At 39.7% G+C, this 21,566-nt stretch overlaps 1 protein-coding gene across 1 annotated transcript in view; it reads left to right on the forward strand.

Annotated features, from left to right (window-relative positions):
* The window catches only part of Ppp1r8 (protein phosphatase 1 regulatory subunit 8), a 60,653-nt gene that overhangs the window by 12,495 nt on the left and 26,592 nt on the right, over positions 1-21,566 (forward strand). The window contains exons 3-9 of the mRNA XM_003471276.5: positions 1,185-1,284; positions 6,104-6,241; positions 10,795-10,838; positions 13,027-13,132; positions 16,699-16,771; positions 17,583-17,665; positions 19,446-19,522. Coding sequence (XP_003471324.2) covers positions 1,185-1,284; positions 6,104-6,241; positions 10,795-10,838; positions 13,027-13,132; positions 16,699-16,771; positions 17,583-17,665; positions 19,446-19,522 — 621 coding nt within the window. The remainder of the gene's footprint in view (positions 1-1,184; positions 1,285-6,103; positions 6,242-10,794; positions 10,839-13,026; positions 13,133-16,698; positions 16,772-17,582; positions 17,666-19,445; positions 19,523-21,566) is intronic.

Here is a 21,566-nt window from a genome sequence, read left to right on the forward strand (position 1 = left end):
CATATGCCGCTGAGCGAAATCCCCAGTCCTCATGATACTTTTTTAGTCACATTCTTTTTTACTCTGTGCTTGCGCTCTTCTCTCTCTCTCTCTCTCTCTCTCTCTCTCTCTCTCTCTCTCTCTCTCGTGACACAAGATCTCACTATGTAATTCAGGCTGGCCTCAAACTCAAGGTGATCCTTCTGCTTTGCCTCCTGAGTGCTGGGATTACTGGTGTGTACCAGCACATCTGGTTTGTTCCTGGTTTTAAACCTTCATTCCTCGTCATTAAAGTATACTGAGCAATTTTCTTTGTTTTCTGTTCTAGACATTGTAAAGTGAGAGAGTAACTGTTGTTACTGTGAACTTTTTCCAGAGAGATGTGAACTATCTCTGAATATTTTAATCCTGTCTGAGCTGTTTCTGGCATCTGATTGACCCCTTCTTCTTTGCTTTTGTGTTTTCTTTCTTCTTTTTTTGATACTGGGAATCAAATTCATGACTTTACGCTTGCCAGGCAGACACTTACACCGCTAAGCTAAATTCCTGGCCCTCTTTCTTTTCTTTTCTTTTTTGTTTTTTGTTTTTGGTACTGAGGATCAAACTCATGACCTTGTGCTTGCCAAGCAGGCGCTTATGCCACTGAGCTAAACCCCTGTCCCCTCTTCTTTGTTTTTCATTTTTCCTCTCTTTCTGAATCTTGGAGGCCTATTTGCAGTAGAAAACATTAATAGTTACTATTGTGGTATCTTAGTTCATTAAGGCTGTTAATCACAAAACACTGTAAGCCAGGTAGTTTATAAACCATAGAAATGTATTGTTCATAGTTATAGAGGCTGGGAAGTACGAGGACAGGGTGGTGGCAGGTGCACTGGTAATGAGGTCCCACTTTTTCTCAGTGATCTTTTTGAGACAAAGTTTTGCAGTTTTGCTATGCAGTTCAGGCTGGCCTTCAACTCACTTTGTAGTCCAGGCTGGCATCGAACTTGAAGCAATCCTCCTGTCTAAGCCTGAGTGCTAGGATTACAGGTAGAGGGTAGGTTTGTCTGGAGACTGTTTCTGAAATCCTGTGGTGAAGTGGACATTAAGGGACCCATTTATTCAAAAGGTCTTGATTTCCTGTGTTACAAGACACTCTGAGAACAAAGTAATAACCCAGTATGATAGCTCTCACAACATCCTGAAACTTATCTTTTCTGTCTTAGGCAACAGTTACAGCACTCCACGAATCAACTTGCCAAGGAAACAAATGAATTGCTGAAGGAATTAGGGTCCTTGCCCCTTCCCTTATCTACTTCAGAGCAGGTTAGTAATTTCTTTTTTTCTGTGTTTATTATAAAAACTTCACTTTGGTAAAAAGAAAAAAAAAACAGTACATGAAACAAAAATAAGTTGGCTTTTTGTGCTAGATGTATCGTCTCTGAACCTGTTTTCTGATCTATTAAAGTGGTGTAATATAACTGGTGGGCCAATAGAAAATGTGTGCACTGATAGGGTAGTGTGCCCGGCATTCAGGAAGTGCCCCACGTTTGGGGATACTGCTGTCATTAACATTAAGATTCTGGAGTGAGCTGGAGATGAACCTCAGTGTTTGCAGCTCTTTGGGTTTGACTAGCAGCCGTTTATTTACAGGTGTGGTCTGACCAGTATCTACCCATTTTAATCAAACATCTTATTTTCCTGTTTGCAATAGGACCTTTGTATCCCACGAAGGTCATTCATAGGTCATAGGGTAAGGAAGTGCTCAGTGAAGGTATCTCTTTTCAAGTCATTTTACTCAGTGGCCATTTAAGTTCTGTAACATGGTCCCACTGGCTTGAGCCACCAGTGGTGCATGCATGACTGACATGTATGAGTGTCCTATCATGTGGCATAGGACAGTCTCATTGGCTGGTACAAAGCCATCTAGCAGTAAAAGGTACCGATTATAGCCCCATAGTGGATGTGTTAAATGCACACAACCTTTACACGCATTCATTATTCCGTTCATAAGCTATATCTTCCTTCATTCCTGAAGCTAGATATGTCTGCTCCTTTATGGATACTTAACTTTTACATCCTTCATAGTCTACCCTCAGGAAAAGACCTTGCCCATTGTCTGTTGAGCTTTTAGCTTCTGTACCACTCAAAGAGTCACTTCTATAACTTTCATTCATTTATTTATTTAGTTGCATTTATGTATTTATTGGTCTTTTTGAGACAGTATCTCATTATGCAATTCAGGTTGGCCTTGAACTCACAGCGATCCTCCTACCTCAGCCTCCTGAGTGCTGGGATTACAGGTTTATGCCACCACATGCAGCATAGCTTTTATTATTGAGCTTTTAAAATAGCATCTTATTTTAGATGGTTCTGAAGACATAGACTTCAGCTTCTGGGTTTTTCAAACTTTTTGGCTTATGCCTCTTGGAACATGAAACCATTTTAATGTGTTATGAGCAGTATTTTTAAAAACTAAAATAGAGTAGAAATATCAGAGTGTATAAGGGTAATTATCACATGAAACTTTTATTTCTTACTTTGTAAGACAGCTCTCAAGAGCCAGGTGTGGTGGCTCACACCTGTAATCCTGGCACTCAGGAGGCTGAGACAGGAGAACTGTTGCAAGTTTGAGACCAGCTTGGGCTACAAAGTGAGCTCAAGGCCTGCCCGAACTGCATAGAGACCCTGTCTCAAAAAAAAAAAAAAGCTGTCAAGAAGTCACAACATATGTATTATGTATATATATTAATTCTTACTGTGGGTCTCTATCACAAAAGTTTGGAAAGCACTAGTTTAACTTAGCAAGCTGTTTAGTGTAGCATGGTTCAGTCTTGAAATTTTTGTACCTTTGACATTAAAAGAGGAGCCAAAGCCAGCTGTGGTGGCACATGCCTATAATCCCAGCATTTGGGAGGCTGTGGCAAAAAGATCACTACAAATTTAAGGCCAGCCTGGCTACATAGTAAGTTCAGTTTTTTTCTTTTTTTTTTGTGACAGGCTCTCATTATGTAGTGCAGGCTGGCCTTGAACCCCAGGCTGGCTTCAAATTCAGTGATCCTCCTTGCCTCAACCTCCGGAATACTCACAGTGAGTTTAAGGCCAGCATGAATTAAATAGTGAGAGACCCCATCTCAAAAAACCAAAAAAAAAAAAAAAAAAGGAAGCCAAGACTAGTGGCTTTGTTTTCCTCCTACAAAATAGTTATGATAAAATGTAATCTTAGTGTAATTACCCTCCAGTGATCTGTGTATGGATCATTATTTTTGTTATGCCTGATGACATTTTAGTTACAATACTCCTTTCCAACCCGTACCTCCAGCTGCTTCCAGATTATCCCTTTCCTCCTCCTAGCCATGCACTTAGGGAAGACACATTTGCAGATAGATTTCATAGTAATGAAAAAGGAGTCTAAGTGTCTGGTGCAGAGTATAAGTATCTAAGGGTTAAATAGCAGCCTAAGCAAAATATAAATAGCAAGTTAAATCTACAACCAGTATAAATTCATCTAATGTGTTCCAAAACCAATAGAAGTTATTTTTGGATTATGCATACTATTGTTTTCTTCCATTAGCTTGGATCATTAAGAACACAAAATAGATCTATCAGTGTACTCTCCTGGGTGACATCTGATTCCTTGATCCCCTCTCTGCTATTGTGCAGAGTACCTTTTTGTCTTTCTTTTTTTCTACATCTTTATCTTGTATCCATCACCCATCTTTTCATTATTGTCAAACCATACGCCCTACAAGTTTCCCTCCATATCTGTGTACTATTACCCATAACTGTCCAGTTTTCAAACTCTTATTTTATTTTATTTGTCTTTTTCTTTTTTATCAGTACTGGGGATCGAACTCACCACTGCCTGCTTGCAAGGCAGGCGCTTATGCCACTGAGCTAAATCCCCAGCCCCACCCTTGTCTTTTTTTAATTCATGTTTCTTTCGAATCCTCTTGCTCATTCTATTTCCATTGACATTTTCTTCTTTCTGTGATTCTCTTCTGTACTGTCTCCCACTTTGCCGATTCCTGGGTTGAGTCTCAGCCTCCTTCCTGGACCCTGTTGCTCCAGGAGAGGGCAAGTTCTAAGCCTTGCCATGGACCCTCAGATTTCCAGATTCTATTCTTTCTCCCTGGAGAGCCTTATCTACTTTTGTGACCTCCCTACCACCCTCATGATCGTGACCCTTAGATCTTTTTCCAGCTGTGGCTAACCTCCAAGTACTTGACCTAATTCACCTGTTCCCATTCTGTTATTTTCCTCTGGAATATTTTACCTGCATATAAAACTTGACATGGTATTTTATATGTAATTACTCATTAAAACCCCTGAAATAAATTGACTGACAATAATTGTCATGGTAAAAGAGTTTGTGGCTCTCTGCCTCCTGTCCGCCATGTCTTGAGCAGATTTTCTTTGTCAAGCCCTTCTGCCTACTGTCTCTGCTTTGGGGCATCCAGCTATGGGTTGAATCCTCTGCATCTTTCAGCCAAAATAAGCTCTCCTCTTAAAAAGAAATAGAGAGGGGGCTGGGGATTTAGCTCAGCGGCATAAGTGCCTGCCTTGCAAGCAGCAGTTGTAAGTTCGATCCCCGGTACCGATAAAAAGGAAAAAAAAAAGAAAAAGAAAAACCCTTCGTACTTTTGATATACTAGTTTCATTTATCCAAATTTGTCCAAAGGACAAAAAATGTACCTGGAGCCAAATGTAAATATGACTGTTACAGTGGGCTGGGGATTTAGCTCAGTGGCATAAGCGCCTGCCTTGCAAGCAAGCAGTTGTGAGTTCGATCCCTGGTACCGATAAAAAATGAAAAAGACAAAAAAAAATGAGGGAACAGTGGGGCTCACTTTAGCTTTATTCACAATAGTTAAAAACCGGGAACAGGGGCTGGGGATTTAGCTCAGCGGCATAAGCGCCTGCCTTGCAAGCAGGCAGTTGTGAGTTCCATCCCTGGTACCAATAAAAAGGGAAAAGACAAAAACAAAACAAAACAAACAAACAAAAAACCCCGGGAACAATTACTAGAAATGTTAATTTAAAATTCACTAGATGAAGCCCGGTGTGGTAGTAAACACTTGTAATTCTAGCACTCAGGAGGCTGAGGCAAGAGGATTTCTGGGAGTTCAAGGGCAGCCTGAACTACATAGCATAAAATAAAATTTAAGAAAATTTCCTAGATTAACTTGGTGGAATATATGTAACAAAGATTATAATTGTGAAGAGTATAGTAACATGGAATGTTTATGCTATCCTTAAAATACAGTGTTTTGAGGCTGGGTGTGTGGCTTGATGATAGAGCACAGGCCTAGCATGCAAGAGGCCTAAGGTTCTATCCAAATTTTTTTTTTTGTCTTTTTCCTTTTCATCGGTACTGGGATCGAACTCACGACTGCCTGCTTGCAAGGCAGGCGCTTATGCTGCTGAGCTAAATCCCCAGCCCCCTCTATCCAAAATTTTTAAAAAAAGTGTTCTTGCCTGGCAAGATTTTCCCTTTGATGTTATATTATTGTCATTCTTGACTGCCCCTCTTCCTTACCAGTTATTAAGTCATAATGCTCTTAAATTTCCCTGTAGACTGATACTATGGTCTTCCAATCTTAAACCTATACTATTGTAGTAAATTTTTTTTTTTTTTTTTGGTGGAATTTGAGGATTGAACCCTGGGCTACATGCATTCTAGACAAGTGCCCCATCCCAGAGTTCCATCCTTAGCTCTACTAGAATATTTTTACTCTTTTCTTTTTTCCTTTCTACCTGGTGTGCCACCAAGGACTAGTTTTTCTGAGTTACCAGGTTGGAACTGTCATCTTCATTGTTCCAAAGTCTTCATTTAAAAAAAAAAAAAAAAGTTTTCATTTAGAGATTGAATCCTCAACTCATTGTTAGCTTAAGATTTAGTGCCACCTTTTTTTTTTTTTTTCCCTTCTTCTTTTTTCCAGTACCAGGGATTGAACTCACAACCGCCTGCTTGCAAGGCAGGTACTTATGCCGCTGAGCTAAATCCCCAGCCCTGAGAGTCTATTTTTTAAGTAATTTTTCTAGTTGGAAATTTTTAAGGGTATAATTTTGTTTTTAACGGGAATTGAAGTCTTAAATAATCTGGGTTAATATGGAATTTCCACTTCTTGCTTAATTTCCTTAGCGCCAGCAGAAACTTCAGAAGGAACGCCTCATGAATGACTTCTCTGCAGCCTTAAACAGTTTCCAGGCGGTGCAGAGGAGGGTATCGGAGAAGGAAAAGGAGAGTATTGCGAGGGCTAGAGCTGGATCACGTCTTTCTGTAAGTCGATTCTCCAGATCTCTGCAATTTCAGGGTTTGTTTTCCCAATAATCCCCAACTCTTACACCACTGGTCTTTGTTTACTCTTCTCTAAAATAAAACATACACATGAGCTAGTGTGAAAATGTTAGATTTGGGGGGCTGGGGATTTACCTCAGTGGCATAAGCGCCTGCCTTGCAAGCATGTGGTCAGTTCGATCCCCGGTACCAGTTTAAAAAAAAAAATGTCACATTTGTGTGACCTGTGTAAAAAGTATGTAGACAATTGAAGGATAGCCTGAAACATGCACAAGAGTTAAGGATACGGAAGCTAGAGTTACATGCAATTTTTTTTTGAGTTTGTTGTATTGGTCTTACATTTTTTAAAAAAGAATCAGCTTCCTGGAATATAGTATGTTAGAATTATCAAAATCTGGAATTTAAAAACCAACTTCAGGGGCTGGGGATTTAGCTCAGCGGCATAAGCACCTGCCTTGCAAGCAGGCGGTCGTGAGTTCGATCCCTGGTACCGATAAAAATGAAAAAGACAAAAAAATAAAAAAAAAAATAAATAAAAAAAAAATAAAAACCAACTTCACAGTAGCAAAGACTCATGAAAATACTAATGTTAAAAATCTCAGCGAGAGGTAAGCAGTACACTGTGCTGAGTCTGCACTGGATATGTTTGCCGGGACAGACTTCAGCTTCAGGTTTGATGCCCTCAGGGGATGAAGAGGATAAAAGTCAAAGCCTAGGGTCCATGTGAGGTGGAGGATATAAAAAATTCTCTTTAAAGTAGGGTGGATTTTAAAAGATTATATCCTTGGGGTAAGCCAAAAGTAATCTCTCTCCTCCAGTAATCTACAAAAAGGTTACTTTAGCACTGAACTGAGCAGGTATAGAGAAGGACAGAAGGGAAGGGAAGAGACACAGTCACCTTCAGGCAGGTACACTCTATTGCCCAAATTTACACCACCTGGGTGGTCCAAAGCTTTAGGTTTCAAGTGGACCTGGAAGGAATCTCTCCATTAGTTCCTCAAGTGCATGCCTAGCACCTAATTAAAAATTGTACATGGGCTGGGGATTTAGCTCAGCGGCATAAGCGCCTGCCTTACAAGCAGGCAGTCGTGAGTTCGATCCCCGGTACCGATAAAAAAAAAAAAAAGAAAAAGACAAAAATTGTACATACAGACAGGTGTGATAATGCACATCTTAATCCCAGCACTCTAGAGGCTGGAGCAGGAGGGTCACCATGAGTTCCAGACCAGCCTAGGCCACAAAGCAAGACTATCTTCCAAAAAACAAAACAAAACAAAAAACATGCAAAGAACAAATTTAAAAAATAAACAAGCTGGGAAGATGGAGCAGTAAGCAGCAGCAAAAACAGTCTCTCTGAGAGTCACCATCCAGACACTGGAACATAACATTACAAGGAAGACAAGAAGGAAGGAAGTGGGTAGGAAGAGTCTGAAGAGTGAATTGAAGTCCACAGAGAGAGTAAAAAGAAAAACTTCAATGAAGAAGGTGGTAGCTGGTAGCAGGACTCACTGTGGGAGTGGAGCTGTTAGAACCTGGGGCTGCAGTCATGGTGATGGTGGCAGCTGGTGACCCCAAAGGCCTCTGCAGAGAGGCCCGGCAGTGGAGGGGAGCAGTGGACGAGGAGGACGGCACTGGCTGGGGTGAGTGAAGAGGACTCAGTCCTCCTGTGGGAGAGAGTGATTGGCCGGCAGCCACTTTGGAGTCAGGCTAGATAAGCCTGGAACCAGAACTGCTGCCAGCTTCCTCCAGCAGCTCCTAGCTGGGCACAGACCCATGGACTGTGGTGAGCCCAGTGAGTCTGGTCTCAGAGCAGGCCTGCAAAGGTTATCCACTACTCTGCCATAAAGCGGCTGCTGGCTTGCTGGGATACAGGGGCACAATTCAGGACTCTGTCTCCACAGGCTATGTACTAGCGAACCCAGAGAGGGTCCTGGAAGTGAACTATTTGGTTTTCTTTTTTTTTATTTTTCTTGTTTGTTTGTTTTGTTTTATTCAATTTGTTTTTTATTTCTCTTTCATTGTTTTTTTTAATGAGTATGAGTGTGGCTCTAACCTCTTTGTAGGTGTGGTTCTGTTCTGTTCTTCCTTTTATCTCTTCCGTCTCTTTTTCTTCAGTCTTCTGTGCCCATTTCCCCAAATTGGCAGGATCCATCTTTGTCCTACAACCTTACTTGTAATCTCTTTCTCTTCTTCCACTTCTCTATTTTCTCCTTAATCCATTTTAAATTTTAACCCAGGGCAAAATAATTATCTCATTTTTCCATTTTGTTATATAACCCCAAATCTAGTTCATCCAGTTAAAAGTTGCAAATTAAAGATGATCTCAGTTTGGTACCACTACAACCAAAATTGGCATAATTGTTCTAAACAGCCATTGGCCTTGATAATCCATAACTGAGATTAACTGAGGGTCACAGAAAATACTGGGACACTGCCAAAAACCAGGGACTGGGCCAAACAAGCAACAGTTTCTCATCTCCAACAAACTGAAGAGGTAAGATCTTCCAACCAACACAAAACCTCAAAATCAGCTACACCTGGAAGATACCTTGGAGAAGTAGTCATCACTTAAGTGGGGCATCTGTGTGCAATATAAGGGAGGAAAAGAGGCTTGTTTTCTTCCTTTTTTTGCTCTGGCTGCTGCCTTAAAGTGTTGTCCCTGTGCCATGTCATCCAGCCTAGGAGCCAGCTGATTATGGACTGAAACCTCCACAGTGAGCTAAATAAACCTTTGCTTCCTTCATTTTGGGTGTCAGGTACTTTGTCCCAGCAACGAGAAGAAAGTAACCGAGACACTCAGTGCTGGGATTACAGGAGTGTACCACTGCATCCAATTTATTTTTACTTTTTTTTTTTTTTTTTTTTTTTTTGTCTTTTTCTTTTTCTTTTCTATTGGTACCAGGGATCGAACTCACGACTGCCTGCTTGCAAGGCAGGTGCTTATGCCGCTGAGCTAAATCCCCAGCCCCCTATTTTTACTTTTGGACTGTGTGTACGTAGTGATGAAGAAGACGGTAATTCAGTAATGCTGGTGTAGTTTAGTGCTGCTGCCTTGAGCCATCATCTCCACCATCCTTTTGATCTGTGAGTGCAGATGTCAAAAGTGAGAAGGATAAACGTATTTGAATTACTTAAATAGTGGTCAAGCAAATGAAAAGATCCTCAGTATTTTTTGGCGGGGCCAGGAATTTTACCCAGGGCCTTTGAAGTGAGCTGTTTCCCCGGGCCCTCCCTCCATTTTTTTTTTTTTTTTTTTTTTTTAAGAGATAGGGTCTCGCAATGTAGTGCAGGCTGTCCTTGAACTCACTTTGTAACCTAGACTGACTTCGAACTCAAGGTGGTTCTCCTGCCTCAGCCTCCTGAGGGGTGGTACTACAGGCATGCCCCACTACATGCCCAGCCCCAACCATTTTTTGAATTTTTTATTTGTTTGAGACAAGGTCTTGCTAAGTCTCTTAAATTGGCAGAGTGGGCTTGAACTTTCAATCTTCCTGTTCAGGTTCCCACAATGCCAGATTATGGATGTGCATCTGTACACCTGACTTAGTACTCAACTTCTTAGTAGTCATGGACTCTCTAGATAAAAACAAAGATGGAATACTTATTGATGGGGAAGACAGAAGTTTTAAGGTCTATGAATACTGGGTACAATTGTTATGTTACTGTTCCTGATGCATCAGGAACTTTGCCCTTTGGCCCAGGGTAATATGAATTGGAGCAACCACATGAGATACACATTTTAGCTATATTTTCAGAGACAGGCTTACCTATGACCCAGCAGTTCTACTGTAGAGAAACCTGGAAATCTGTATAATGGGATGGATGTCCAAGAATGTTCATTGCAGCATTACTTGTAATAGTAAAAAATAAATAAATAAATAAAAGTCTCAATAAATAAAGCAAGTTGAGTTTTATTTTTTAAAATCTTAATTTGTTTTTAAATTATGTATCAGACGTGCATTAAACTGATTTTTGAGGTTAGTTTGCCACTTGAGGATGTATTGCGCTATAAATGTACATTTTTTAAAAATCTTTACAGGTTCTGAAGTGTTTTTCTGGCATGTTTTCAATCCTTTTCTTTATCTTCGTCCACCTTTTTTTTTTTTTTTTTTTTGTCTTTTTGAGACGGAGTCTCGCTGTGCAGTTCAGGCTAGGCTGGTCTCAAACTCACAACGATCCTCCCACCTCAGCCTCCTGAGTGCTGGTATTACAGACGTGAGCCACCATGCCCGGCTCTACCTTCGTCCACCAACAGGCTTCATCATTGTCATCATCATCACTACTACTGTCTCTGCTTCTCCTTGTTTTCCTGTCTGTTCTGTTCATCCTCTCCGTTTCTGCTCTGAACCCAAACTGGAATACAGATTGCTCTGAGCTCCTTCACACACCCACTTTTTAGTTGAGGCAGATTGCTAGAATCCTGTATCATTTTCCAGATCCTGCAGGAGCCAAGGGATGTCACTTTACACTATTTTGTATGTCTGTCTGTGACCCGTTTCTGGATAACAGCACTAATAATGCCATTTGCTTTCTAGACAGAAGAAAGGCAAAGAGAGGAGCAGCTCGTCTCATTTGACAGGTAAAGAATTATTCAACCTGATGGGTGTTTCTATCTTTAATTTTAAAACATCAGTGAGGAAAAAAGGAAAAATTAAAGGTGGGCTAGGGAAAAAAACTTGTCATCCAAAAAATATAATTAAGCAGTCAAAATTATAGACTTTTCTAAGGTCTTTAAATTATGAGATAGTATGCCGGGGATTTAGCTCAGCAGCATAAGCACCTGCCTTGCAAGTGCATGGTCATGAGTTCAATCCCTGGTACCGTAAATAAATAAATAATGAGATAGATAATAAAAATTCTAAGAAACTCCCAATATTTGTGTGGGGAAGAAAGTTTGACTTTCCAGGAATAAGTACAATCCCACAAATCTACAGATTAGGAAAACTTGGTTATTTTCCCTGTAATTTAGATACAAATTTTTCAACATTCATGAATCTTTGTATATTTACCTCTAAAATGAGGCCAATCATTCTTGGGAATGGTAGGAGGAGAAGCAATTTGTTTTCTTTTTCCTTTTTTTTTTTTTTTGCACTGGGAATTGAACTCAGGACCTTGTACTTACCAAGCAGACAGTTTGTTTTTGAAAGACGTTTCCCTTTTCTTCAGTCTAATCCATAGGTATATGTTCATGTTATTAGTTTGACATTTAAAAATGTCTTACCACCACAGATATGTATCTGTTTCCCCTACTACCATATGAATACCACAAAGGCCTCAAGGACTCTGTTTTATTCAGTTTTGTATCTCCAGGACAGGGAAGACATTTTTAAAATACTGTGGAGCTGGATGTGATGGCACACACCTATAATTATAGTACTTGGGAGACTGAAGGAGGAAGATTGTGAGTTTGAGCTCACCCTGGGCTACATGAGTTGTATAATAAGACCCCCTCTCCAAAAAACTAAAGTAAGCGGGGCACGGTGGCATGTGTTTGTAATTCTATACTGGGGAGGCTGAGACAGGAGGATTGCCATTAATTTGAGGCCAGCCTGGGCTACATGGTGAATTCAAGGCTATGTCTCAAAACAACAAAACAAGTAAAACAAACAAAAAAATGCCCCAAATGACATAAATATGTGGTAATAAATTGTGATTTATGTGTACTTTTCAAAAATGCATAAAACTGGATTTTTAAAAGTTTTTCAGGAAGACAGGATCTTGATGCATAACCCAGGATGCTCTTTTGTTTGTTTTGTTTTTTGAGACAGGGTCTCACTATGCATTTTGGGCTGGCCTTGAACTCATTTTGTAGCCCAAGCTGGCCTTGAACTCAAAGCATTCCTCTTGCCTTAAGTCTCCCAAGTGCTGGGATGACAAGCTTGTGCCACCACACCTGGTGTCAGGCTGGTCTTACATACTGTATTCACTTGCAACACAGGATGGCCTCTGAGTTTCACTGCAGCTTCCTGTCTCTGCCTCCTGAGCACTGGGATTATAGGGTGCACGACTATAGTGAGCTAATACGGGATTTTCTAGGTGTTCTGTCCAATATCATAAGTAATATACTTTTCTAAATATTTAAGTTACATTTTGCTAGCTTTGCTTTGATATTCTGTTATGAGTTATACAGTATAACCCAAAATACAACCTAAAGGAAATCCTCCAAAACCAGGAGTTGTGATTCTGTTCAATAAATTGGTGAAGCTGGGTATAGTGGCACACACCTGTAATCCCAGTGCCTCAGAGGCTGAGGCAGGAGGATCACACATGTTCCAGACCAGCCTGGGCTACATAGTTAGCTCAAGGCCAGTCTGAACTACATAGTGAGTCTCTATCTCAAGAAACAAAAACAATAATAAAGTAAATTAAATGAATTGATGAAACACTGGCAGGTCACATAGCCTGCTTACCTCTACCAATACAACTTGCCCTTTAAGAGTGGCTCAGGAGAAGATGGGGTGAGTGTAATTTGCTGAGTTCAAATCACAGGATGTACAAAGTTGCAGTGTCCCCCTAGGTAGAAAAGGCAAGGTGTCGCATCCCCCATAGTTTGCTGCTCAGTTTTACCTGTGGAGATTGAGACTTTTCCTGGCATATCAGACCTTTACTTCTGGATATGGGACACTGTGTCCTTTAGGACTTTGAATTGCAGAGCAACTGGGGTCCTGGCCGTGTGTTTGCATAGGTTCTGCTGGCAGCGGAGATGTAGCTGTATCTCATCCTACCTGAGGCAGATGGAATCAGCTAGCATGCTTGTCTCCCTGCAGCCATGAGGAGTGGAACCAGATGCAGAGCCAGGAGGACGAGGCAGCCATCACTGAGCAGGACCTGGAACTTATTAAGGAGAGGGAAACGGCAATTCGGCAGTTAGAGGTGAGAGCCAGGTCATGTTCTTGTTTGACTCATTCTATGTGCAGGTATGTGGACCTTCTAGTCTGAATTTTCTCTCAGTTATAATGAAGAAGCATGAAATGAACCATCGTGTTCTGTGTTGATTTAGTTCTGGTGAATTGGAACAGCTGTGATGTGAAGAATACCCAAACCCTTTCCTTATATTTTATATGATTTTCTTGTCTTGTTCTCTTTCTCTCTCTCTCTCTTTCTTTTTAATGTATGGTTTTCTTGAGAAATATGCATGGAAAACAAAAGCAAGACAAGTACATGTCTACATTAGGCAGAGGTCTGTGGAGAGAACCCTTTGGTTAGCCTGAATAGCTTAGGATAAAAACACAGCAGGAGTCTTATTCTAGTTTTCTATATTCTAAAGTCTATTTCCACGTTAGAAATCTTATCACTTCAGCAGATCTGAGCAGCTAGAATAGTTTTTGAGGTGCATGTTGAAGGGGAAGGCTGTACACTTTTCTTGTGTGAGCTCGACCTGGAACTTTGCAGTGTCCCCCAATATCCTAAACTCTGAGTCCCTCCATACAGGAAGACAACCGTAGCCCTGGGGAAGAGAGAGGAAAGAAGGGCAGTGGACAAGCGTGCTCCTTAACCTTTACCTATAGCAGTGGTTCTGCACACTGCACGTTGGAATCACCTGGAATAAATAATTTTAAATTATTTTTAAAATACCCCAGTTCTTTTCCTGGACCATCAGTTCTTTGATTGGACTATGTGAAATTCCTGTTTTTGTAGGTTTAAAATGGTAAATATCCACAATCTTATGGTTCAGCCTAATAAATTATAATCCTGGGAGTGAGATGCTAGTATGAATACTTTAAAGCCCTATGTGATTATAATGTGCAGCCAGAATTGAGCCCCCTCTCCCCTGCCTCTAGGACCATCAATGTCTGCTTTTATGTGAGAGAGTTTATCTTGAATTAAGCCATTTTGTTGCTTTCAAATATGTCTGTCTGTCCCTCCTTTCCTTCCTCTTTTCCTTCCTCTTTTTTTCTCTCTCTCTCTTGCTTATCTTCCCCTTCCTCTTTCCATTCCTCTCTCTCTTCCTTCCTTCAGTGCTGAGAATCATCTTTCCTTTATTGTCTTTTTTCACTGAATGCTGCTAATCATTGATTAGAAATGCTGCTATAGCAGCAAGGAGAGTGAGAGGTATAGAACTAAGGAGTTCTTCCTTAGTTCTTTAGCCCTTCCAAGCAACATTTCATAGGCTGAGTTTCCATTGTCTTTCTGCCTGTCTGTGTGCCTAGATCATTGGCCATTGCCTGTAAGTCAATTAAAATCCAAATGGAATTTTTTTTTTTTTGTCTTGTTAAGAATGATTTCAGGCCAGGGATGTAGCTCAGTGGCACAGTACATATCTGGTAAGCTCGAGGTCCTGAGTTCAGTTCCCAGTACCAAAGAATAAGAAAATACTTTCACTATACAGTTCAGGCTGGCTTTGAACTCACAGCGATCCTCTTGCCTCAACCTCTCAAGTTCAGTGGTTATAGGCATGGGCCACCATACCTGGTTTAAAATCCAAATGTGATTGACTTCCATCACAGCAAGGAAAACAGGATTCAGTTCAGCCCATCAAGCTGATTTGTTTTTACCTTCCTCATTTGGAGTAGAAACCTTACAGATGGGATGCTGGCCTTTCACTCTGGAACTGCCATCCACAGACTAAAGAGCTTTGTTGCTGAGTTGAGTTGAAAGCTGTTTATAGAGCACTGTCCCAGTGACAGCAGAATTTAGCAGTCCCTCACAGAGTTCCACAGTCAGTCTGGTAGTAAAGAGGCTTCCCGCCTGTAAATATATCCTCCTTGCATTCCCCAGTAGCAGGATCCTGAATCAGCCACTTAATTCTTTAGTCCCAGGTCCCAGTAGTCGTTGGGAAGCACAGACAGACTTTTACCATAATGCTCAGTTTAAGCTTTAAACCAAGAGAGCTATTACACTAAGAATTTGTCCTCCCTCCTACACTGGCTTCTGTTGTATGTTATTTGGGTTTGGGTGATTTTACTGGTTCTCACATAGCAGGTCCAGTTAATATTGTGTGTACCAGAGATGGCACCTGTAATCCCAGTCACTCAGAAGGCTGAGGTAGCTGTATAGAGCCCTTCTTGAACCTTGTCTTAGTCCAGGAAGTTTATATTTGTAATCCTATGGAAAAGTTATTGGAATTCCAGTCTACCGCTTCAAGTGTGACCCACAGAAGAATAAAGACCACGAGACATATTTATAGCTATGAGGAGTCAAGGGGTTCTAAGTCCAGCCAGGTTCATCGGAATAAAGGCCTTGACCCAGGGTCCAACACAGATTTTATTAATTTGTGAAGGAAGGAGTGGCTTGAGGATGGGTGACTGTGAGAATGGCGGGAAATATGTGAGTGCTGTGAGCTGGGCTAGGAGGCCTGAAATCACCTTTGCAATATGCAGAGAGAAAGATATGCAGAAAAACCAATTTGGGTGACATAATTGAGGTAGCATTTCATGTTTTGAGATTGGTGCTTCAGTTCTGATGTGTAAAATTTTGTGCCCTGGGAAGTCATAGTCTCTTAGCTTGAGGCTCATCCTAGTTGATGGTGTGGCTCTTCATCCCACCCTGTTCAACCATGTTTTTTGGGAGTCATGGGGCAGGGAAACAGCAACTGTTATCTAGCTTCAAAAATTACGAATCAGCACCTCAGCTTGCCCTGTTTACACTGCTTAAAGCCAATTGAAGGGAAAAGGAAATGACCTAACCAGCTTTGTACTTATCAGTACGTGGAGATAGGGCCAGATTTAGCCAAAATGGAGATCACTGCCCTTTGGTCAAGAAGAGTCATCCAGGTGGTCCTCCATATAGCAGGACAAGTTTAAAACCAGCCTAGGCAATTTACAACTTAGCAAGATTGTATCTCAAAATAAAAAAGGACTGGGAATGTAGTTCAGTAGCAGAGTACTTCCCTAACACGGCCCTAGGTTCAATCCCCAGCGCCACAAAAATTGTTTAATGAGCTTCTTTTCTTTTTTTATACTTTTTTTTTGTCTTTTTCTTTATTTTTTATTTTTATTTTTATTTTATTTTATTTTATTTTTTTGTCTTTTTCCTTTTTATCGGTACCAGGGTTCGAACTCACAACTGCCTGCTTCCAAGGCAGGCGCTTATGCTGCTGAGCTAAATCCCCAGCCCTAATGAGCTTCTTTACATGTCTTTTGTTTTATAATATTAGGTAGATCTGTTATAGAGAAAATATGCTTTCTAGAGCTTTAAAAACATATATGAGAGCCAGGTGTGGTGTCACATACCTATAATCCTAGCACTTGGGAGGCTAAGGCAGGAGGACCGTCCTGAGTTCAAGGCCTGAACTACATAGCAAGACCCTGTCACAAAAAAAAACAAAACAAAGCAAAGCTGTGCTGTAGGCATAGCTGAATGGTATATAGCACTTGCCTGGCATGCATGAAATCCTGGGTTCAAGTCCTAGCACCACAAAACCCAAACAAAAATGCTGTGATATGTTCATCAGTAAGTAAAGGAATCTTCTAACATGTTGCTTGTTTTTCTTTCTTTAGGCTGACATTTTGGACGTTAATCAGATATTCAAAGATTTGGCTATGATGATCCATGACCAGGGTGATCTGATTGGTATGTAATAATGATACTTTTAACTTCAAGGTGAATTGAAAGTATTTGTGTCCAAAGAAATCAGTGAGACTTAAAGTTTAGGAATATCATTTAAGAATTGTTGAATTCATTTTCTTTGCAAGTTTCTTATATTCTCAAATGTAGAAGGTAAAATGAGGTCTCTTTGGATACTTATCCCCATTTGCTTGTCATATCCTTTGGGTAAGTCTTTGTTTAGAGAAATAGTTGTCAGCCTCCCAGCTTTTATATCCAGAACCTTGTACAATTATTACATTAATAACTTCTTAAACACTTTTTATGTGGGAAGAATTGGTGCCGGAGATTTAACTCAGTGATGTAAGTGCCTGCCTGGCAAGCGCAAGGTTGTGAGTTTGATCCCCGGTACCAAAAAACAAAATAATAATAATGTGAGGAGAATCTCATTTATTTGCAATTAAAAATTGGAAGAATAAAAATACAAGACATTCCTTTATACCCTTATTCAGATTTTTTTTTTTTTTTTTTTTTTTTTGCTAACCTTCCACCCCATTTGCTTTGTTAGATTCTCCCACTTTCTGAGTTTGTGGGTGTGGGTGTATATATATAAACTTTTTCTGAACTATTTATAGGAAGGTTGCTTTATAATTCTTTTCCCCTAAATACTTTAGTAGTGTTTATTTCCAGAAAATAGGGCTATTCTCTTATCAAGGTAGTAACTTTTGATTTCATGGCTATTTATTACGGGTGATAGGACCCATAGTATCAGAAAGCTTTTCAGGGTGAAGTCTTGAAACATCTGAGCATGCTAAAATATCCACCATGCTTTTTGCAGATAGCATAGAAGCCAATGTGGAAAGCTCAGAAGTGCACGTTGAAAGAGCCACTGATCAGTTACAGCGAGCTGCTTATTATCAGGTAAAAGCAGGTGTACCAAAAAATCATTCTGTGTTGCAGACTTTATGGGCATTAGGATATGTTGACACCTTGAGCTGCAACCTCTTTCTTAGGCTCAAACTGAAGGCAAGTAGTCATAATTGTAGTACCAGTTCCATTTTTAGTATTTCCCATAGCAGAGAGAACTACTAAATCATCAAATCTTGAATAAACTTACACAGAAGCTTTTTAGCTACAAACCTAAGCCAGTAAACTAACATGATACCTAAATCTAATGTAAGACTAATCTTATATCCTAAAGAGCTGAAATATGTTTTAGTTCAGCAAGAGCTCCAGGTAAAGTAGGGATTCATAGATACTGTATGCTGACTGTTGCCACAGAGGATAGAGCTAGAATCAACTATGAGAGCTGCTTACATATGAGTAAATAGAGCTTAGTTATTATGAAACTGTTCCTGTAAGGTGAAATTCTTCTACATATTATTTGCAATTCTGGTGTTTTGTTTCATTGAGACAGGGTTTCACTATTCTGTTCAGGCTGGCATTGGACTTACTCTGTAACCCAGATTGGCCTTGAACTTGCAGTGACCCTCCTGTCTCAGCCTCCTGAATGCAATGATTATAGGTGTGCGCCAACATGCCCATGAAACTCTGGTGTTGTTTTGATTTTGGTTTTTTTGGTACCAGGGATTAAACTCATGACTTTGTGCTGGTCAGGGAGATGCTTTTGCCACTCAACTAAATCCCCAGCCCAGAACTCTGGTTTTATGATTTTTCTGATTCTTTATCTGAGTTTACAAATACTGACACTTTATATAGGAGCAATCTTGTTTATAAAAAGTTGCAAAAATAAAAATACAAAGCATGCCTTTATACCCTTACCAGACTTACTTTTTGTTAACATTCTGGCCTGCTTATTTCCTCTCAGTTTGGTATTGCATGGCATATTAGAAATAAATAGTATTTTAGCTATTTCAGTCACAAGTTTGAGGCTAGCCTGGGGTATGAATTGAATTTAGAGCCAGCCTAGACTACATAGTGCGACCCTATCGCAAACCAAAAAAAGAAAAAGAAAAAAAGAATTTATAATAATAGAAAAATGTTTATAATAGACATGAAGTGATAAAAGCTATGATCCAATAATATCAAATAGCAGTGCATACAGGTGAGCAATCAGAAGGAAATACAATCCAAGTGCTAACAATTATATCTGAACTAGGCATGGTGGTGCATGCCTATAATCCCAGCATTTGGGAGGTTGAGGTGGGAGGATCACTGTGAGTTTGAGACCAGCCTGAATTACACAGTGAGACTCTGTCTTAAACAAAAAATAAATTATATCCATAGATGGTCGTTTTCTCTTTCTGCTTGCCTAATTTTTACAATGAACACAAAATTTTTTAATATGTATAAAACCATTCTTAAAATACAATCACACATGTCTGGGATTGTGGCTCAGTGGTAGAGTGATTGCCTGCCACATGCAAAGTCATGGATTTGAGTCCCAGCACTGAAAAAATAAATGTAAAAATTAGATGTATGCAAATACTTAATTTTATTGCAAATAATGCCTAGCAGCATAGGTGTAGCTCCTTTGCAAAACTATTTGGGAATAAATGAAACCTGCACTACTGCCTTGCCCTGGTGACTGTTGAGATTTTGGGAAAGATCATTGCCTATTTGTGCATAGACAGAGAATTTTGAATTACAAGGAGGTAGATTTATGAAGCATTCTTGGAGTTTTTCTTAGAAAAAGCTTACTTATTTCATGAGTATCTTCTTTACGTATTTTTTTCCTTAGAAAAAATCTCGCAAGAAGACGTGTATCCTGGTGCTTGTCCTGTCAGTGATGATTACAGTCTTGGGACTTATTATCTGGTTAGTTTCTAAATGAAGTGTGATTGCCTCAGAGCCTTCTCCTGCTGAGTTATTTTCAAGGGCAAGTGCTTGTTGGAGTCTTCTTGCCAGAACAAACTGATCACAAGAAGAGAGCGTACACCAGAACATCCTGTAATAATTTAGTTAGAAACTAACTACTAACTAGTCCTTGGACGTAGTGACCTATGAAGACAGTATTTATCAGTTTATGTATACATTCTATTGATTTCTCAAATTAGGAATTTACATGGACTTTACTTTCTCTTATATTTTGATTGACCTTTGTCCCAAGCGTTTACTGAAAATTCCATTATAGACACTCTTTTTGGTAGGCAACACTACACTCTCATACTATTGTCTTTTTATGTATATACAAAATTCACCTTTTTTTCTAGTAACAGATGATTTTCTGGCACCCAGCACTGGAGTGTATCACAAACTGTATAGTAAGCCAACAGTTTCTATTATTTAATAATTTACTTTGAATTTCTAAGAAGTCTGTTCTCATTTTGCAAGATTTTGGCATTATATTTAACCAGAAAGTTAAAAATTACACATGTGATTGAGATTCAGTGAGAAAATTTGAGTTTATCAGTTGCTGGGGTATGTGTTATAATCTGAGTTTTAAAGTTTACTTTATTGTCTGCTAGTGTTGTCCACAGCAGTTCAACCTTATACACACTAAGCAAGAGCTCCCTTTTTAAAGAGATTAATCTAATTAATATTACTATAATGGGGGGGCCCTTTCCCACCTGTCTGCATAGAAAAGGAAAATTAGACATCGCATGCTTTTGGAAAGCAAATAGGAATTGTTTGGAATGATTTAATCTTTTTGTTATTGTTCACTTGTGGCTCTACATTCCTGGTGAATGGTGAATGTTGCCACCAAAAGACTGTCTGTCCTCTGCCCTATAGGGTATTTGATGGTAGAAAGATGAAGTTAGACTGAAGTTGAGTTTAAAATTTAGTCCTGTGGACCTGATGATAAAGTCAAGAAAGGGTTCACTGCTGTAAATAAGACTAGCTTGGAATAGTGATGTTAGATTCATCCTAATTTATGAACAAGAGATTAATCTCTCCACGCATAGTTTTAAAAAAAAGGTTTCAATAAAAGATTGCTGTCTTGTCATATAAATGTTGTCTACTTCACTTTTTCACAGGCCTAGAAAAGTTCAAGGGAACTTTTATGTAGGCTATCATATCATACAAACTGGGCCAAAAATTTTAGTTCATTCTTTAGTAAATTAGAGGATTTGACTACTTTAGATACATTTATATTCATTTCTTCTACTCCCCTTAATGTTTCTTAATCTTCTTGTAAAAGCTAATGTGAACAGTAGGGAAACAAGGACCCAAATGCGTAAGTTTCTTTGCACTTTTGCACCATTCCACCTACTTAATACAAATAAACATTTGAAAAGCTTTTGTAGTAAGTCTTTATGAATTAACATTCTAATGAGATATCATGTAATCTACTGTCATGGGAAAATTGAGACTTGTGAGAAGAATGGAGAGTGGGTGAGGGTTGGTTGAAGGGTGGAACAGGATCAGTGGGTGCTGCCTTTCTTTGAAAAACAGGGCTGGGCCATCGAGGTGGCACAGTAGCTAAGCAGCTGTGTCAGAAATGACTGATTCTGGTCACTGTCCTTTCAGCTTCAAATTACAGTTGACTTTGTCACATCATTCGTAACACTAAAGGCAAGAAAAAAGTATTGATTGCATAAAACTATTTGAATTTGGGTAAAACAAAGTGAGTAGTTCGATTCTGTCATTCTGTGTGATCCAGCAGTGGTTGTAGTGGTGGTCATGGAGAGCCACAGAACTTAGGCGAGAGTTTGTGGCAGTTGCCAAAAAGACTCTGTTAATGATCCTGATAAACCTACTCAGAGTCTTCGTTATCTGTATCTCGATTATCTTTGAGGACACTACGGTTTAGGACAATGATTCCTAACTATGGAAACACATTAGAAACTTTTAAAAAACACTCACACTTTGGCCCCTCCTCTCTAAGATTCTATTTTCATTAGTCTGGAGTGAAGCTTGG

Source organism: Cavia porcellus, unplaced genomic scaffold (genome assembly GCF_034190915.1).
Source record: "Cavia porcellus strain 051 isolate PalLab524CR breed Dunkin Hartley unplaced genomic scaffold, mCavPor4.1 scaffold_25, whole genome shotgun sequence".
NCBI lineage: Eukaryota > Metazoa > Chordata > Mammalia > Rodentia > Caviidae > Cavia > Cavia porcellus.